This window comes from Mustela nivalis (assembly GCF_964662115.1).
Source record: "Mustela nivalis genome assembly, chromosome: 3".
Lineage (NCBI taxonomy): Eukaryota > Metazoa > Chordata > Mammalia > Carnivora > Mustelidae > Mustela > Mustela nivalis.
The window spans coordinates 50,403,272-50,417,699 of record NC_139022.1 but is presented as its reverse complement, the minus strand read 5'-3'; the positions used below and the strand labels follow the sequence as shown (position 1 = coordinate 50,417,699).

The following is a 14,428-nucleotide window of genomic DNA, read 5'->3' as shown; positions in this document are numbered from 1 at the left end:
CAGACACGCAAAATGAGTTCTTAATTATAATACTGTAGTTAGAAAATAAACTACTCAATCAAAAACTCACATGTTGCTTTTCTAGGCTTCTATTTGTACTTCTATATTTTTTAAGAGTGGGGAGAGGCAGAGGAAAAGGGAGAGAGAGAATCTTAAGCAGACTCTCCGCTGAGCACAAACCCTGATGTGGGCTTGATCTCGAGACCCTGAGATCATGACGTGAGCTGAAACCAAGAGTCAAATGCTTAACTCACTGCACCACCCAGGCACTCTTATACTTCTATTTTATATAATAGTGATCTAGCTAAAGGAAGATGAGTAATTGTTGAGAACTATCATTCTATAAGATTTCAAAGTCCATGGGATCAGAGACCATATCCAGTTTGTTCACTGCTAAGCTTGATATGTGGTGGATTGTCAATGAGTACCGACTGAGTAGTAAAATGAATGGAAATATGTAGGTAGCATTTTTAAAATGTATGATTTATATAACATGGAATCTTGGGAAATGGAAATAGAGATTTGTCAAAAATGTAAAGCATAGAATGATTATTTACATTGAACACATGGTCTTCATTTTAGAACATGATTTGTCAAACAACACTGTGTATTTGAGTGATGACTTGTGTCATGGCCATTTGCTGGTTATTTCTACTTGTTCTTAAGCTTCAACTGCTCAGTTATTCCTTCTTAGAGCCTCTATTTAGGGACCTAGGTGATTCCACTGAAGCAAATTCTGTCTATCACTCAGGAGGTACCTTTTGACCTTGACTAAGCCATTCAGCACAGTCTCCCTTTAGCTACTGCCATTGCTTCAGGAGTGGACGACATCATCATCATCATCATCATTATCTTCATCATCATCATCATCATCATCACCAACAACATTTTTATAGTGTTTAGCAAGGGACAGGCACTGTTCTAAGCACTGCATTAGTCCACTGAATCTTTACAATAACCACATGAGGTAAGGCACTATTATAACCCCTTGTTCTTGATACTCCGAGGCACAGAGCTGGTAAATACTGAGGTGGGTTGGAGTCTGAACTTGGGCAGTTTGGCTCTGGAATGTATGCTCCTAATGAGTCCACTGAACTGCTTATGACTCAAGCTGGTCAGTCAGAGTGAACCTTGGGCCTCCAGCTAAGAGAGTTAGGAAGGTTGGCTCCCTTTGCTCTGTGTGGTGTGGACACCAGATGTGAGTTCTGGAACTCCTCCAGGATCTGATTGTTTCAAGAGAAGCTGGGCTGAGTTCAAGACCAATACATGGAGGTGGTAGAGGTGAGAGGACAGAGAGAATCAGAGTCAGTTCCTGGATGCTGTTTGAAATTTGTAGTCAGTGGGGCAATTAACTCTATTTTAAAGGCTGGTTTAATGGGTGCCTCGGTGGCTCAGTGGGTTAAGCCGCTGCCTTCGGCTCAGGTCATGATCTCAGGGTCCTGGGATCGAGTCCCACATCAGGCTCTCTGCTCAGCAGGGAGCCTGCTTCCTATTCTCTCTCTCCCTGCCTGCCTCTCTATCTACTTGTGATCTCTCTCTCTGTCAAATAAATAAATAAATAATCTTTAGAAAAAAAAAAGGTTGGTTTAAGTTGGGTTTTCAAAAGCATTCTGATATCATTTGATTTATAAAAAAATTTATATAATGCATTTTTTGGATTACAATTTTTTAAAATTCTTATATAGATGTGTGTATACATAAAAACAGAAATATTATTTCTGTTTCTGTGAACAAGTATGAAGTCTGGTGGTCTGGGAGGAGGATGACATCAACTTTATAGCAGTGAAAGTTGGGAGAGCTTAATTTTTGTATGTTTTTGAAATGGGTTGCAATATGCATAATTTACCTATTATTATTATTATATTTTTACTTTTACCTTTCCTTATTTCACTTAGTGCCACAACTTAAGCATTCTATGCTATTAAAAACATTTTGTGAATGAGTTTTTTGGCCACTTAATATCACATTGTGTAGTATGGTTAAAGATTCTTCTGCTGCTGAAAATTTATTTAGACTTAATTGCATTTTTAAACTAAGGAATAAACATGTTTGGAGAAATTACAATATTGAGGTTTCTCTCTTGACATAAATTCCTACAACTAGAATTACAGGGTCAAAAATATATGAATGTTCTTAATTCATATTGACAACTTCTTTCCTAATGAACAATCTTGATAATAGTGTGTAAATGTATTTCTTTTGCCAGATAATTGCTAGAGTTTTGAATTATTTTAAGCAATGATTTGAAAAAAAGAAAAGTGAGTATCATATTTTTTCACTCACGTTTATTTATTTATCCTCTTAGAAGGTTTCCCATACGTTTCTGGAGCATCATTTCTTATCCTCTGAATGGTACATGTCAGTTACCACCTCAAAAATATTTCAGCAGATACGGAGTTATAACACAAACTTAAGAATAATAATTGTAGGGACGCCTGGGTGGCTCAGTTGGTTGGACGACTGCCTTCGGCTCAGGTCATGATCCTGGAGTCCTGGGATCAAGTCCCGCATCAGGCTCCCAGCTCCATGGGGAGTCTGCTTCTCTCTCTGACCTTCTCCTCGTTCATGCTCTCTCTCACTGTCTCTCTCTCAAGTAAATAAATAAAATCTTTAAAAAAAAAAAAGAATAATAATTGTATCTGAAATTGTGGATTTATGCATTTATTAATAGCTTTAGTGACTGAAGTTTCTTTTTTTTATATAATACATTCTTATCTGCATCTGTTACATGAAAATATTTGTACCTGTGCCCATCACTTATATTTACCAATGAACATGGTATAAATATAGAGAAATTAATAATATTAAAAAGATTATTTCAGGGCACCTGGGTAGCACAGTCAGTTGAACATCCCACTCTTGGCTTTGGGTCAGGTCTTGATTTCCAGATTGTGAGATCAAGCCCTGTGTTGGGCTCTACATTCAGCATGGAGCCTGCTTAATTTTCTCTCTCCCTCTGTCCTCCCCACTGTGCTCTCTGTTTTTCTCCCAAGTAAATAAATAAGTCTTAAAAAAAAAAGATTATTTTAGCAGAAAAGAATAGTATAAACATGGTCCTAATAAGTACCATACATCTTCAGTTTTCAAGATGACATTTTTCCCCATGTTACTATTTCTGAAATTGGGCTATCTCCTGTAATTGATAGTATCTTCAATTAATTGGCAGTTTTTCTTTCTTAGCAGTAAAATAAGTTACAAATGTAACTGGTGGCATCTTAGATTCAATGAAATAAAGTAATTTAATTAAAATTGGATGTAAATCTCTTTAATATTACTTTACCCTACGTATAACCTGGATTAAACATACTCAGATATACACTGGTGATATATACATTATATGTATATACAACAAAGTTTAAATTAATTTCATACTTTCCCAGAGTCCTGGCTGGGGATATAAATTAATTTGAATTTATTTGAAAAAATTAAGATTTATGGGCGGGAGTTTTGTGGTCAAACTCAACTCTGCCAAGTGCTAGGCACTTCATTTCTTTGTGTCTTGATCCCTTCATCTGTAAAATAATTAGGTAGTGGGATTAGGTGATCATTAAGGTTCCTTCCAGGGGCACCTGGGTGGCTTAGTCATTAAGCATCTGCCTTTCACCCAGGTCATGATCCCAGGGTTCTGGGGTAGGGCCCCACATCGGGCTCCCAGCTCAGTGGGAAGCCTGCTTCTCCCTCTCCTACTCCCCCTGCTTGTACTCCCTGTCTTGCTGTGTCTCTCTCTGTCAAATAAATAAATATAATCTTTAAAAAATAAAAGTTCCTTCCAGATTTCATATGCTACAGATCCTATGTAATTGTATGACTTGCTGCTGTTTCATGATGTCGCCGACAACAACTACATATTTTCAGTAAAGCATGATCTAAACACAGATTAATTAATTTATTAGAGATTGTTCCTCATTTTGGGCAACTCAAAGTGAGCTCCTTTAAAGGAGCAGATTACTGCAACTCTTTTATCAGTATTGTCTTGGTTATCAGTTCAAGTGCAAGTTCTAATATCATTCAATATTTATTCAATGCAACTTAAGTATAAACTCTGGTCAGTAAGTTTGCACAAAGGTCTAAGGCATTTACTATTGCCCTAATTGCACACTCAAGTTAATTTCTACAGAAAATAAGGAAATATCTCATAAAACTTCTGAGATCCAAGGGCCAACCACAGAACCCAGTAATGTACAGAGCAATGTGAACCCTCAAGGTTAAAGTGCATATTTCAATATAGAGCAATAGCTGCAACTCTTGTTTTCTTGTTTTTTAAAGATTTATTTATTTATTTGGGAGAGAGAGAGAGAGAGAGCATGTGAGCAGGGGGAGGGACAGAAGGAAGAGAGAGAGAATCCTCAAGCAGATTCCTTGCTGGGCATGGAGCCTGTTGCCGGGCTCCATTCCATGACTCTGAGATCAGGACCTGAGCTGAAACCAAGAGTTGGTTTTATCCACTGAGCCACCCATGTGCCCCCAACCCTCTCTCTCACTTTTTCTTTTCTTTAATTACTCCATCTTTATTACTACATCAACAAAAGTTGCTTTTGGTTAAGATGGATAGCTGGGAAAGTAAGAGTTTTGTAGAAGAAAATCAAGGTGGAGTTCAGGCGAGAGTGCTCAAAGGAAATGTGCCTGTAGCATGCGAGAAGAGAAGCTAGTATAAGTAACCACATTCAGTCTGCACTTACTCATTGAGAGTCAGTCTATCAAGCACCGTAACAGGTCCTGGGGAAACAAAAGTGATGAAGTCAAACATGGTCCTGATTTTAGGAACAACAGCCTGGCAAGGGCGTGGTAATCATGCAGATCAGATGGGGAACCAAACCAGACCTGGGGGTCAGGGGAGCTTCCCGGAGAAGGAAGAGCAAAGGGGATACCTGAGTAGCAAATGGATCTATGAAATGAAAGTGGAGGAGCAGGTGAAGGTGTTGAGAGAGGAGGGTTTTAGGAAGAGGAGGGCTTTAATCTGAGGAAACAGCTCACAGTGAGAGAAGACAAGAGGGGTGATTCATGGGCCATCAGCTCAGCACCTGTCTGTGTCAGGTGACATGGTTGCTAATAGAGATTCTGTGGCTTCCCCCTTTGTTTTATGAGATGATTTGGCCCCCTTTTGCTTCTTTCTTTTTAAAAAAGATTTTATTTATTTATGTGACAGAGAGACAGCAAAAGAGGGAACACAAGCATGGGGAGTGGAAGAGGGAGAAGCAGGCTTCCCTCCAAGCAGGGAGCCTGATGTGGGGCTCGATCCCAGGACCCTGGGATCATGACCTGAGCTGAAGGCAGAGGCTTTAATGCACTGAGCCACCCAGGTGCCCCAAGTAGTTCATTTTTAAATGAAGGTTAATTTTGTTAACCACTAATGATTTTCTTTTAATATAAAAAAATCTATCTTCATTTAAGTTAATTCATGCTCACTGTAAAAAAAAAATCCAAACTTTATTTTAAAAACAAACCAAAATGCACCTTTCTATATATCCTATTATATAAGTTGGGTGTTTTTTTTTTTTTTTTTTTTGCCTCACTGCTTACCTGGAAAACTTTGCATGTCAGTGCACATACTTCCATCTCATCTTTTCTAACAGCTGCTGGGAATTCTTTTTTTTTTTTTTTAGATTTTATTTATTTATTTGACAGACTGATATCACAAGGAGGCAGAGAGGCAGGCAGAGAGAGAGGAGGAAGCAGGCTCCCCACTGAGCAGAGAGCCCAATGCAGGTTTCGACTCCAGAACCCTGGGATCATGACCTGAGCTGAAGGCAGAGGCTTTAACCCACTAAGCCACCCAGGAGCCCGCTGCTGGGAATACTATGACATGCACGTGCTAGAATTAATATAACAACTCCCCATTACTGAGCATGTGGATTGTTGAAAGAGCTTTAATATTATAAACATGCCGTAGTAAATATCTTTGTTCATATATCTGTGTCTGTTATTTGATGAAGATAAATTCCTAGAAGTTGAACTTCTGGTTCAAAGTGTATGCATATTTAAATTTCTGTATTTATGACAGATTGCATTCCAGAGAGCCTGAATCAATTCACAACTCCACCAACAATATATCAAAAAACGCCTTTCACCCACTCTTGCTCGTCCTTGGAATCTCTCAGTCCAATATGCAAATTTAATCACTTGTTTAAAAAAAACTAAAAAAAAAAAAAAATCCCTAAAGAAACTAGACTTATCAACCAGTTCTGCTCCCCCCTCCTTTTTTTTGGATAGTATACGTATGAACAATGAAGGGGGAACTAGGGTATTTCAAAGTGAAAGTTCCAAACCATTTAAACTAAATACAAACCATATCAATGCATCACCAACAAGGACTAAAACTGCAAAATAAGGATTTTCGGTAAACCCCAACGAACGTTTATATGGAGATCACAAAGACGAAGAAACAGCTTAGATTGTTGTCTCGGGAGATGTCTTCCCTTGAAATGTGGGTAACACCCTTGAGGCATTTCAGTAAATGGGATCTAAGGCTTCAGTAGAAGAGAATAGCAGGTTAATGACATATATATGAAGTGAGTCAGAAGGCAGGATGGTCTTAAAAACTGGATGTGCCTGAGCACATACTATATTAGAACGAAAATGAGTAAGGTGTTTGAATAGAATTGGCAGCAGTATGCTGAAACTAAAACGGATATTTATCTTCCTTAAAAACGACTCTTTCTGATGTAACCTCCTTGGCAGTGTCTTCAAGACTCTTTTCCTTGATAGGCATGATTTCAATGGATGGGATAAATAGGGGGGTAAAGAATGAGCCAACTCCCTTTGAAAAAATTATTTATAGGTGATCAGGACCAACATTTATTATTTATTGGAAGGATAAGCTCTAAAACAGTGGTTCTCAAACTGGCAGCATGAGCATCACCTGGGAATCTGTTAAAATGAAAAATTTCAGGCTCCACTCCACATGTACTGAATCCGAAACTCTGGGAGAAGGGGCCAGCACTCTGTTTTAACCAGTCTTCCTGGTGATTCTGCGGCACTGTCTCTGGGTAGTTAAATCATTAAATTATTTATCATCAATGTTTTTAAGTTTGCTTTTTTTTTTCAAATTACACTCAACTTCCCGAAGTTTGGAAAATGTAAAATTATAAAAAGATGATGAAAGACATGGGTTATTTAAAGACACCTTCCTAAAAAGAATGTGGTGTTTTAAGAAGAATTCTGTCTGGTATTTTGAAGTGCACGGTTCGGCAAGCGGTGGGAGACCTGCTCTACGTAAACTGAAATTGCTTCTTCTAGGTTGGGTTTTCGGGCAGTCCTTCACAGATGGTCTACATATTTCCATAATATATCTGCTATGAACTTGTTTGTCATTTGACTCATCTACATAGGCCTATCATGACAATATGTCATCTTGACCAAAGGAAGTATTTTTCTAAAAATCTCTGAAAAGAGATCAAAGTCTTTGGCACAAGGCTTTAAATAGACTGTATTATGTTATGCACATGTTGAAAACAATACTATTTTCCTGGGGAAAAATGTGTTTGAACAGTATCTTGTTAATTTCTTTCTCTGGACAGGCAGAGAAAGTTTTCCTCCAAAATGCTGTGGACAGTATAAGTGCAGTTTTTAAGAAAACCGTCGAAGTGTCATCTAGAGTACCACTTCATGTCCATACCAGCAGCATAGGATAATTCAAACTGTTCCACATCCTTGTTGACATTTGGTATGGTGGTATGGTAGTCATCCTATCAGGCCAGCAGTGCTGTCTTACAGTGGTTTTAATTTGCGTTTCTCTAATAACTAATGATGCTGAACATCTTTTCCAGTGCTTATTTTGCCATTTATCTATCTTATGATCCAATCAATTATTCTTTTTTTAAAAATCTCAAAATAAATACAAGCACATTTCCATACAAAGACATGGATCCTTGCTATGGTCTGCACTGTGTCCCTCCAAATTCTTATGTTGAAGCTCTGACCCCCAGTGTGACTGTATTTGGAGATAGAGCCTATCAGGAGGTAAGAAGGGTAGAAGAGATCATATGGGTGGGGCCTTAGTACCATAGATTAGTGCCCTTATAAGAAGAGACTGTGTAGGGCTTGTGCTAATTCCTACGCCTTCCAACAAAAAGGAGGTTATGCAAGCACGTTGGGGGATGGCAGGCATCTGTAAGCCAGGAAGAAAGGTTTTACCAGAAACCAACCATGCTGGCATGCTGATCTTGGACTGCCAGCTTTCAGAACTATGAGAAAAGTGACTGTTGTGTAAGCCACCCAGTCTGTGGCATTTTGTTATGGTGGCCTGAGCTGACTGGCATGATCCTCATAGTGGGATATGTAATATCTATATTATTGGTAACAATACAAAACTGGAAACCACACAAATGAATGGATAAATGACTTGTGGTCCACACACATTAAGGAATACTAATGAGCAATACAAGTGAATGGACTGCTGGTATATACAACAACACAGGCACATCTAAGCTATGCTGAGTGAAACAGACCAGACCAGAAAAAAAAAAAAGAGTTGCCACTATTATGCCATTTCTATTAAAATCTAGGAAATGCAGATAATCTAGAGACAGAAAGCAGAGCTGTAGTTGCCTGGGAATGAAGTGTGATGAGTAAAGAGAAGGAAAGATTACAAAGGTACAGGAGGAAATTTTAGGGGGTGATGAATACATTTACTAGCTTGATTGTAGTTATGGTTTCATGCACACCTATGTCAAACTTATCAAACTATATACAGTTTACTGTATGCCAATTAAAGTTCAAAAAGGCTGTTTTTAAAAAAAAACTAACCACCTGTGGAATCTTCCTATTATCTCCAGGAAGCTCCAATTCTGTGTTAAACAGACTTTTTTGTTTTCTTTTCTCCAATCTCTGACAAAGAAATGGAAAAGAAAGTGCTTCACTCAGAAAGGGCTCTCATATGTATGGGAATTCATGGCTTTGTACTCTCTTTTGTGAGGGGCCTGGAACAGAACCTTGCCTTCACCCCAGACCCCCAGCCTTTTCATTACCATTGGAGGTAAAACAAAAACAAAACAAAACAAAGTCAAAGGACATAAAACAAGTGTCAGTGAAACTCAAAACTGGGAAACAAATGGTTATACTTGGATTTTACCTTTTGTTTTTGCAAGCACAGGTGACCCTATTGGATATTGTGGTAAAGAATGAAAACCTGTTATGAAGCCTTTCAATCACATTTGGTAATTTATCTCAGGAACATTCAGTTACAGAAAAGCCTCCAGAAGTAAAGAAGTTAAAATCCAGAATAATGCGCCAGCTCCTGTCAGGCAAAACACTGACAACACAACCCAAAGTTGGACACAGAATTTGATTAGGAATTCAAAAACCGGTTTCAATTTCACAGCAACCTTACAAGATACAATGGCGTTTGGTTCTTCACTTTAGGTGAGGTTCATACTAAACATGAGGGTTTATGTCTATTTCAATTTGGGAACTGTGCTAATTCATGTTTAGATGGGCCGGAGATAACAGGAAAGGCAGTGTCTTAGAAGGTCTTTTGTGGCAAATGATTATGGAAGGAAACTCCCTCCAAAGTTGCAAATTGTTCATTTCCATCTACTGTGCTGCGGCTGCCGGTACTTTTTTCTTTAAATATTGAAGATTTTAAGCAAATTTTGTGAGTTTTGACTAGCTACCTTATAAGTGGTAGAAGAGGGAACTCAAAACTATGAGATGCCAAAGCTCTTGCCCTTTCTAATACACAATATGAAGTGAAGTTTTACCGTCAACCCTGCCCCACGTTTTCCCGGCCCTCGTCAGCTCTGACTTCCACTTGCATTGACTCGCTGCTGGTTCCCAGCTGGAGAACACAGACTGCACCTGCTCCGAAGGCCAGCGGGGCTCTGGCCTCACCGGGCGCTCAGCCTCTGCTGCTCGTGCACGGACACGAGGACCCACCAGGGGTCACTGCAGCCTCAGAGCTATTGTGCCCGCCAGTCCTGGACACGGCCCGTCGCGCGGAGGGCGTGGGACTGACTGGGAGCGCCGAACGCCAGGGTCCGAGAAGAACTGCGCCGGGTCTTCCTGGATCCACCCTCCGGTCTCCCTGGGAAACCCACACGGCCAGCAGGGCCAGCGCTCCCGACAGCGCGGCGGCCAGGGTGCGGCGCGCGGGTTCCCGTGCGGACCTGCCCGCACCTCGCGGTTCGACCACCTCCGCTCCGCCTTCCGCCCTTAGCTGGGACCCCGCCCGGAAGGGGCGCCCCTTCCCGGCCTCTGGGCCCCCGCTGCGCTCCAGGGCTCTCTGCCGACGCCGGGGCCCAGCCCAGCAGCACCTGGGCTGCTCCCGCCCGGGGCGCCACCCCTCGCGCCGCCTGGAGAACTTTCCCGGGAGCCGCCGCGGCCTGCGCGCCCAGGGCACACCCCCATCCGCCCGCCGGCGCGTTCCCAGCTTGGGCTCCCGCTTCTCCGCCCGCCGGCGCGCCCGCAAGCCCTCCGACTCCCCACTTCTCAGAATCTCCCGGAGGAGCGGCACTCCGCCGCCACCGCAAGGCGTTCTCGGAGAGCGAGCTTGAACTTGGCTACACACAGTCCCTCACGATGAGTTCCAGGGTCCCCAGACGGGAGCCGTGCCCCGCCGAGAGCTGACTTGCGCTCGCCAGTCTCGGTAAGGAGCCCGCGGCCCTTTCCGACACTCTTCGGGCGGCTGGGTGCCCACGGGGTGGGGTGGCGGCGGTAGCTGACTGAGTGACGGCCCTCGCCACTGGCCCTGCACTGGGACTGGGGCGTCGTGGGTACCCCTGACACAAAGGAACGGCCGAGGACTCCCAACCGGCGGACGGGACCGGGGGCTGCGGGGTGGGGTCGGGGCTGGAAGTGCAAGCCCTCCAGGGACTCCGCAGGGGAGGGGAGGCCGAGTGTCGCGGCCGTGTTCCGGGCGGGCTGAGGCGAAGGGGACGGCACAGCTCCCAGGGGGTTTTCTCGTGTGGGGAGGGCCTCGAGCTCGCGTCCCTCCCTTTTCCTGTTTCTTGCCCCCATTGCCAGGCGACTTTTGTCGTCCCCAGGACTGCGGGAGGGGCCGCGGCGCCCCCGCCTTCGGAGGAGCCCGAGCCGCAGGATGCGCGGGGACGCGCCGCCGCCCTCCGCGCTCAGTTCCGCCGGCGCTTCCCCGGCGGCTCCCGGGCGCTGACTCCCCCGGCTTCTCCGTCCTTCTTACCTCCAGCCGGCGCCGGGCGCCTCGTCCGCGTGGCCCGGGACTCCGCCGGGAACCGGTCCTCTCGCCCCGGCCGCCGCGCGGACAATAAATTAATGCCTCGCGCCTGAGGGGAGGGGGCGGCTCGGCGCCTTGGTCGCCGCTTTCTCTCCTGACTGGAGAGACGGCCACAGCCGACATGGGCTGCTTCTGCGCTGTTCCGGAAGAATTTTACTGCGAAGTTTTGCTTCTGAATGAATCCAAGTTAACCCTCACCACCCAGCAGCAGGGCATCAAGGTAGGCGCGGGCCGGGGGCGTGTCCCGGGGGTGGGGGTGGGGGTCGGCAGCCGGGCCGGCTCGGGGGTCCGCGGCTTTGTCTGAGGGCTGTCAGGGTCTCGGCCGGTGCCTGCTCTCCGCGCGCTGGGAAGGAGCCGCAGCTGCCCCGCGCTCAGGTACAGGGTGGACGGGTCCGGGGGGATTGACTTGGAGTGCCTTCATAAAGGGAAGTAAGTTTCGTGTCTCAGAGGGTAGTCCGCCATCCACTCTTCAGTTGCAGCCCCCAGTCCTGCAACGGAGACCAAAACTCTTCCCAGCACCGCTTTCCTCCCAGAGCATCTAAGGCCCCCGCAGCTCCAAAGAGGCGCAGAACCGAATGTGCCTACAGTGTTGAAGGCACGATTTTCCCTTGGCTTTGTCGAAGGTTGTTGGTTGTTTTTTTTTTTTTTTTCCCCTCTCTTAGGGTCATGGGACAGTGAACATATAGTTCACTCGCTGGAACACGTTTACCGGGTGACTGTGCCTGGGTTTGTAGTTGGGTAATGCTACATTTGGACGGGAAATAATTTCCAGTCTCCAAGCGAACTGGTTTTATCCCCACGTTTAAGTAAACATCTCTCAGAGCGCCTCGGTACATAACTTTGCGCCCGTTTGTAGGCCATTAAAATGCAATTACTGCTATTAACCTGGAGAACCCAGGCTGTGGGAGATTGCAGAGATCCACTTCCTTAATTTTGATGAGTTCTTATGTTTATGGTTGACAACCTGCCGGACGCGCCTGCGCGCTTGTTTTGCTCTTGCTACAACGTTAACTACCCAAAGGTGGTCCGAATTCGGAGCGTTTTGTTTTATTTCTTTTTCTGCATATTTAAATGGCTGGAGCCATTTAAATAACCTTCGCAGCTGAGTCCAGTGAAGGAAGGGCTACCGCTCCTCCTCCCCATTATTTCCCCCCACTCTCCATCCCCGTAGAAATGCCAGTGTCGTCTTCTAGTCTTGTATGTCAGAAGTTAATCCCAATGGCGCAGGCCCTCGGCATTTCCTTGTGTGAATCAGTTTTTACACAGCTTTATGTACACTGAAGTAACTGTTACTGGCCAAAAGCTTTAGCTTTGAGGTCACCATTTCTGGTGCACAGAATTCTAATTTCACAGGTGTCATTCTTAAGCAGGAGATGGGGGCAAAAGTGATCAATTAAAGCCACAAGATAAAGTTAACCCTTTCTTCCCAGGAAATTGTTTTGAACATCGCCTCCCAGGAATTATAAAAAGCAAACGTCAATCAGATTCTCATTTGGTGTTTCCCCTCAAGGCCAATAAAGGACTCCTGGAAAAGGGTGTTTCATATTTTCATACTTTATATTTCCAGCTTTTCTTTATGTTCCACTCCCTCCCTCCCCCCATGAAACCGGAGTGGGGGGATAGGGAGGACTTTCCAAGAGGATGTAGCATTCTTTGGTGTACTGTGCAAATAGGCAAAAATCACAAAACATAAATTTTTGATAATACAGAGATTCTCTTTGGCTTGGGGAAAGAAACAATTAGAAAAACATAATGGATGATCTGATACTAAAACAACAAATCTTTCTAAAGTGCACGGTCTAAAGTCATCTGGAGTGTGAGCTTCCTATTTAATCATGAAAGCCATACCCCTGTCAGCTGTGGAGCACGTACATTATTCTGTCAGGGGAGCAGCCAAGACTTGGGATCAAATGGAATAATTTTGTCAAAGAAACATGAATAAGAAAATCCTGATCCATAATTACTTTTTATAACCTGATGGTGCTTATCTTGTTTTACAAATGAATGTTGGAAATTGGTGAGTGATTTGAAGGCAATAGCAACTTTATAATGCTGTTATTTGGAGTATATGCCATTTAACTAAACGATAATTTAAGCAGGCTTTTGTTGGAAGTAATCATTTTGCAACAGGCTTGGCCTCTTTCAGTGTCACAAAAGCATGCCACAATTATTTTGATGCCCATATGTGTAACACAGATGTTGTCTGCTGAAGTTGACCACATTATCTGTAACTACCAGACTACCATTAAATGCATGTGTTAAGCACCTATCTACTTGTGGTATGTACTAAATTAAAGACATATGTGTATTTATAAATGGAATAATGCACGAATAGCGTCTCACATGTAGATGCTATTCAAATATTGAATAGATATGTGTATATTATTATTCTGTACATATTTGGCATTTTAACTTCTACTTTAGTTTGTAAATGAAATAGTCTACTAAAATGTAAATGAAATAGTCAATAGCTACTATTATGGTGTTTTCCCCAGGATAGTACACTTGGTAACTTTTATTTTCATAATTAATGAAAATAAAATGAAAGTTAAGCATATAACATCAGTTAGTCCATTTTACTTCTGAAATTAAAATAGAAAAATCTTATTTTTCAAAAGTATTTCCTAACATTTTGAGATGACCCTTTCCACATTCTATCTCAAATGAAATGAAGATAGTTAATTTTGCATTAAAATTATTCACTTTTCGTCCCTTCCGTGGAAGCATCGATTTTATTGATAGGATTTTAGTGATTCCTAAGTATTTACTTAAGAATTTGCTTATATTATGGTTATAATAATGCATTGTGAGCTGAAAAAATTAATTGTAGTGAATTAAGGCAGAAGAAATATGAGAGAAAGTTGGGAAAACATTTTTTCTGTGTGCCATTTTGAAAAACACTTTTTAGATTTGTTTAAGCACCAAATTACAAATTGAAGTTAGTCATGAAGTGATTTTCTGCAACTTATCTAGAAGTCTTTAATCAACTAGAAAAAAAATTGATGTGTTTGCTCCCATGGAAAGCATTTCAGCCTGCAGACAATAGTTAGACATTATCTATGTCAAGATGAATAGCATTTAAATGGAAAATAATTTTCTGTTTAAAAAATAAAACACAATATATTTGTATTCATACTAATGTTATATAGAAATTTGCTTCTTAACTTGCCTTAGAGGTAACCTCACCTTGACAGGTGGGAAGTCTTTTCACATGCAGTTTATAATTTGAGCCTTATCCAAGAC

The 14,428-nt window shown here is 42.6% G+C and overlaps 1 protein-coding gene and 1 long non-coding RNA gene across 3 annotated transcripts in view; one reads left to right on the top strand and one right to left on the bottom strand.

The window, feature by feature from the left end:
- LOC309861148 overlaps positions 1–11,308 on the bottom strand; it is a 150,434-nt gene extending 139,126 nt beyond the window's left edge. Inside the window, exon 1 of the long non-coding RNA XR_014309781.1 lies at positions 11,132–11,308. This is a non-coding gene — a long non-coding RNA (uncharacterized lncRNA). The remainder of the gene's footprint in view (positions 1–11,131) is intronic.
- Positions 11,273–14,428, top strand: part of EPB41L4A (erythrocyte membrane protein band 4.1 like 4A) — a 251,943-nt gene continuing 248,787 nt past the window's right edge. For both annotated transcript variants that reach the window (XM_082723720.1, XM_082723719.1), the window contains exon 1: positions 11,273–11,405. In XM_082723720.1, the coding sequence (XP_082579846.1) occupies positions 11,307–11,405 (99 nt within the window). In that variant the 5' untranslated portion in view covers positions 11,273–11,306. The remainder of the gene's footprint in view (positions 11,406–14,428) is intronic.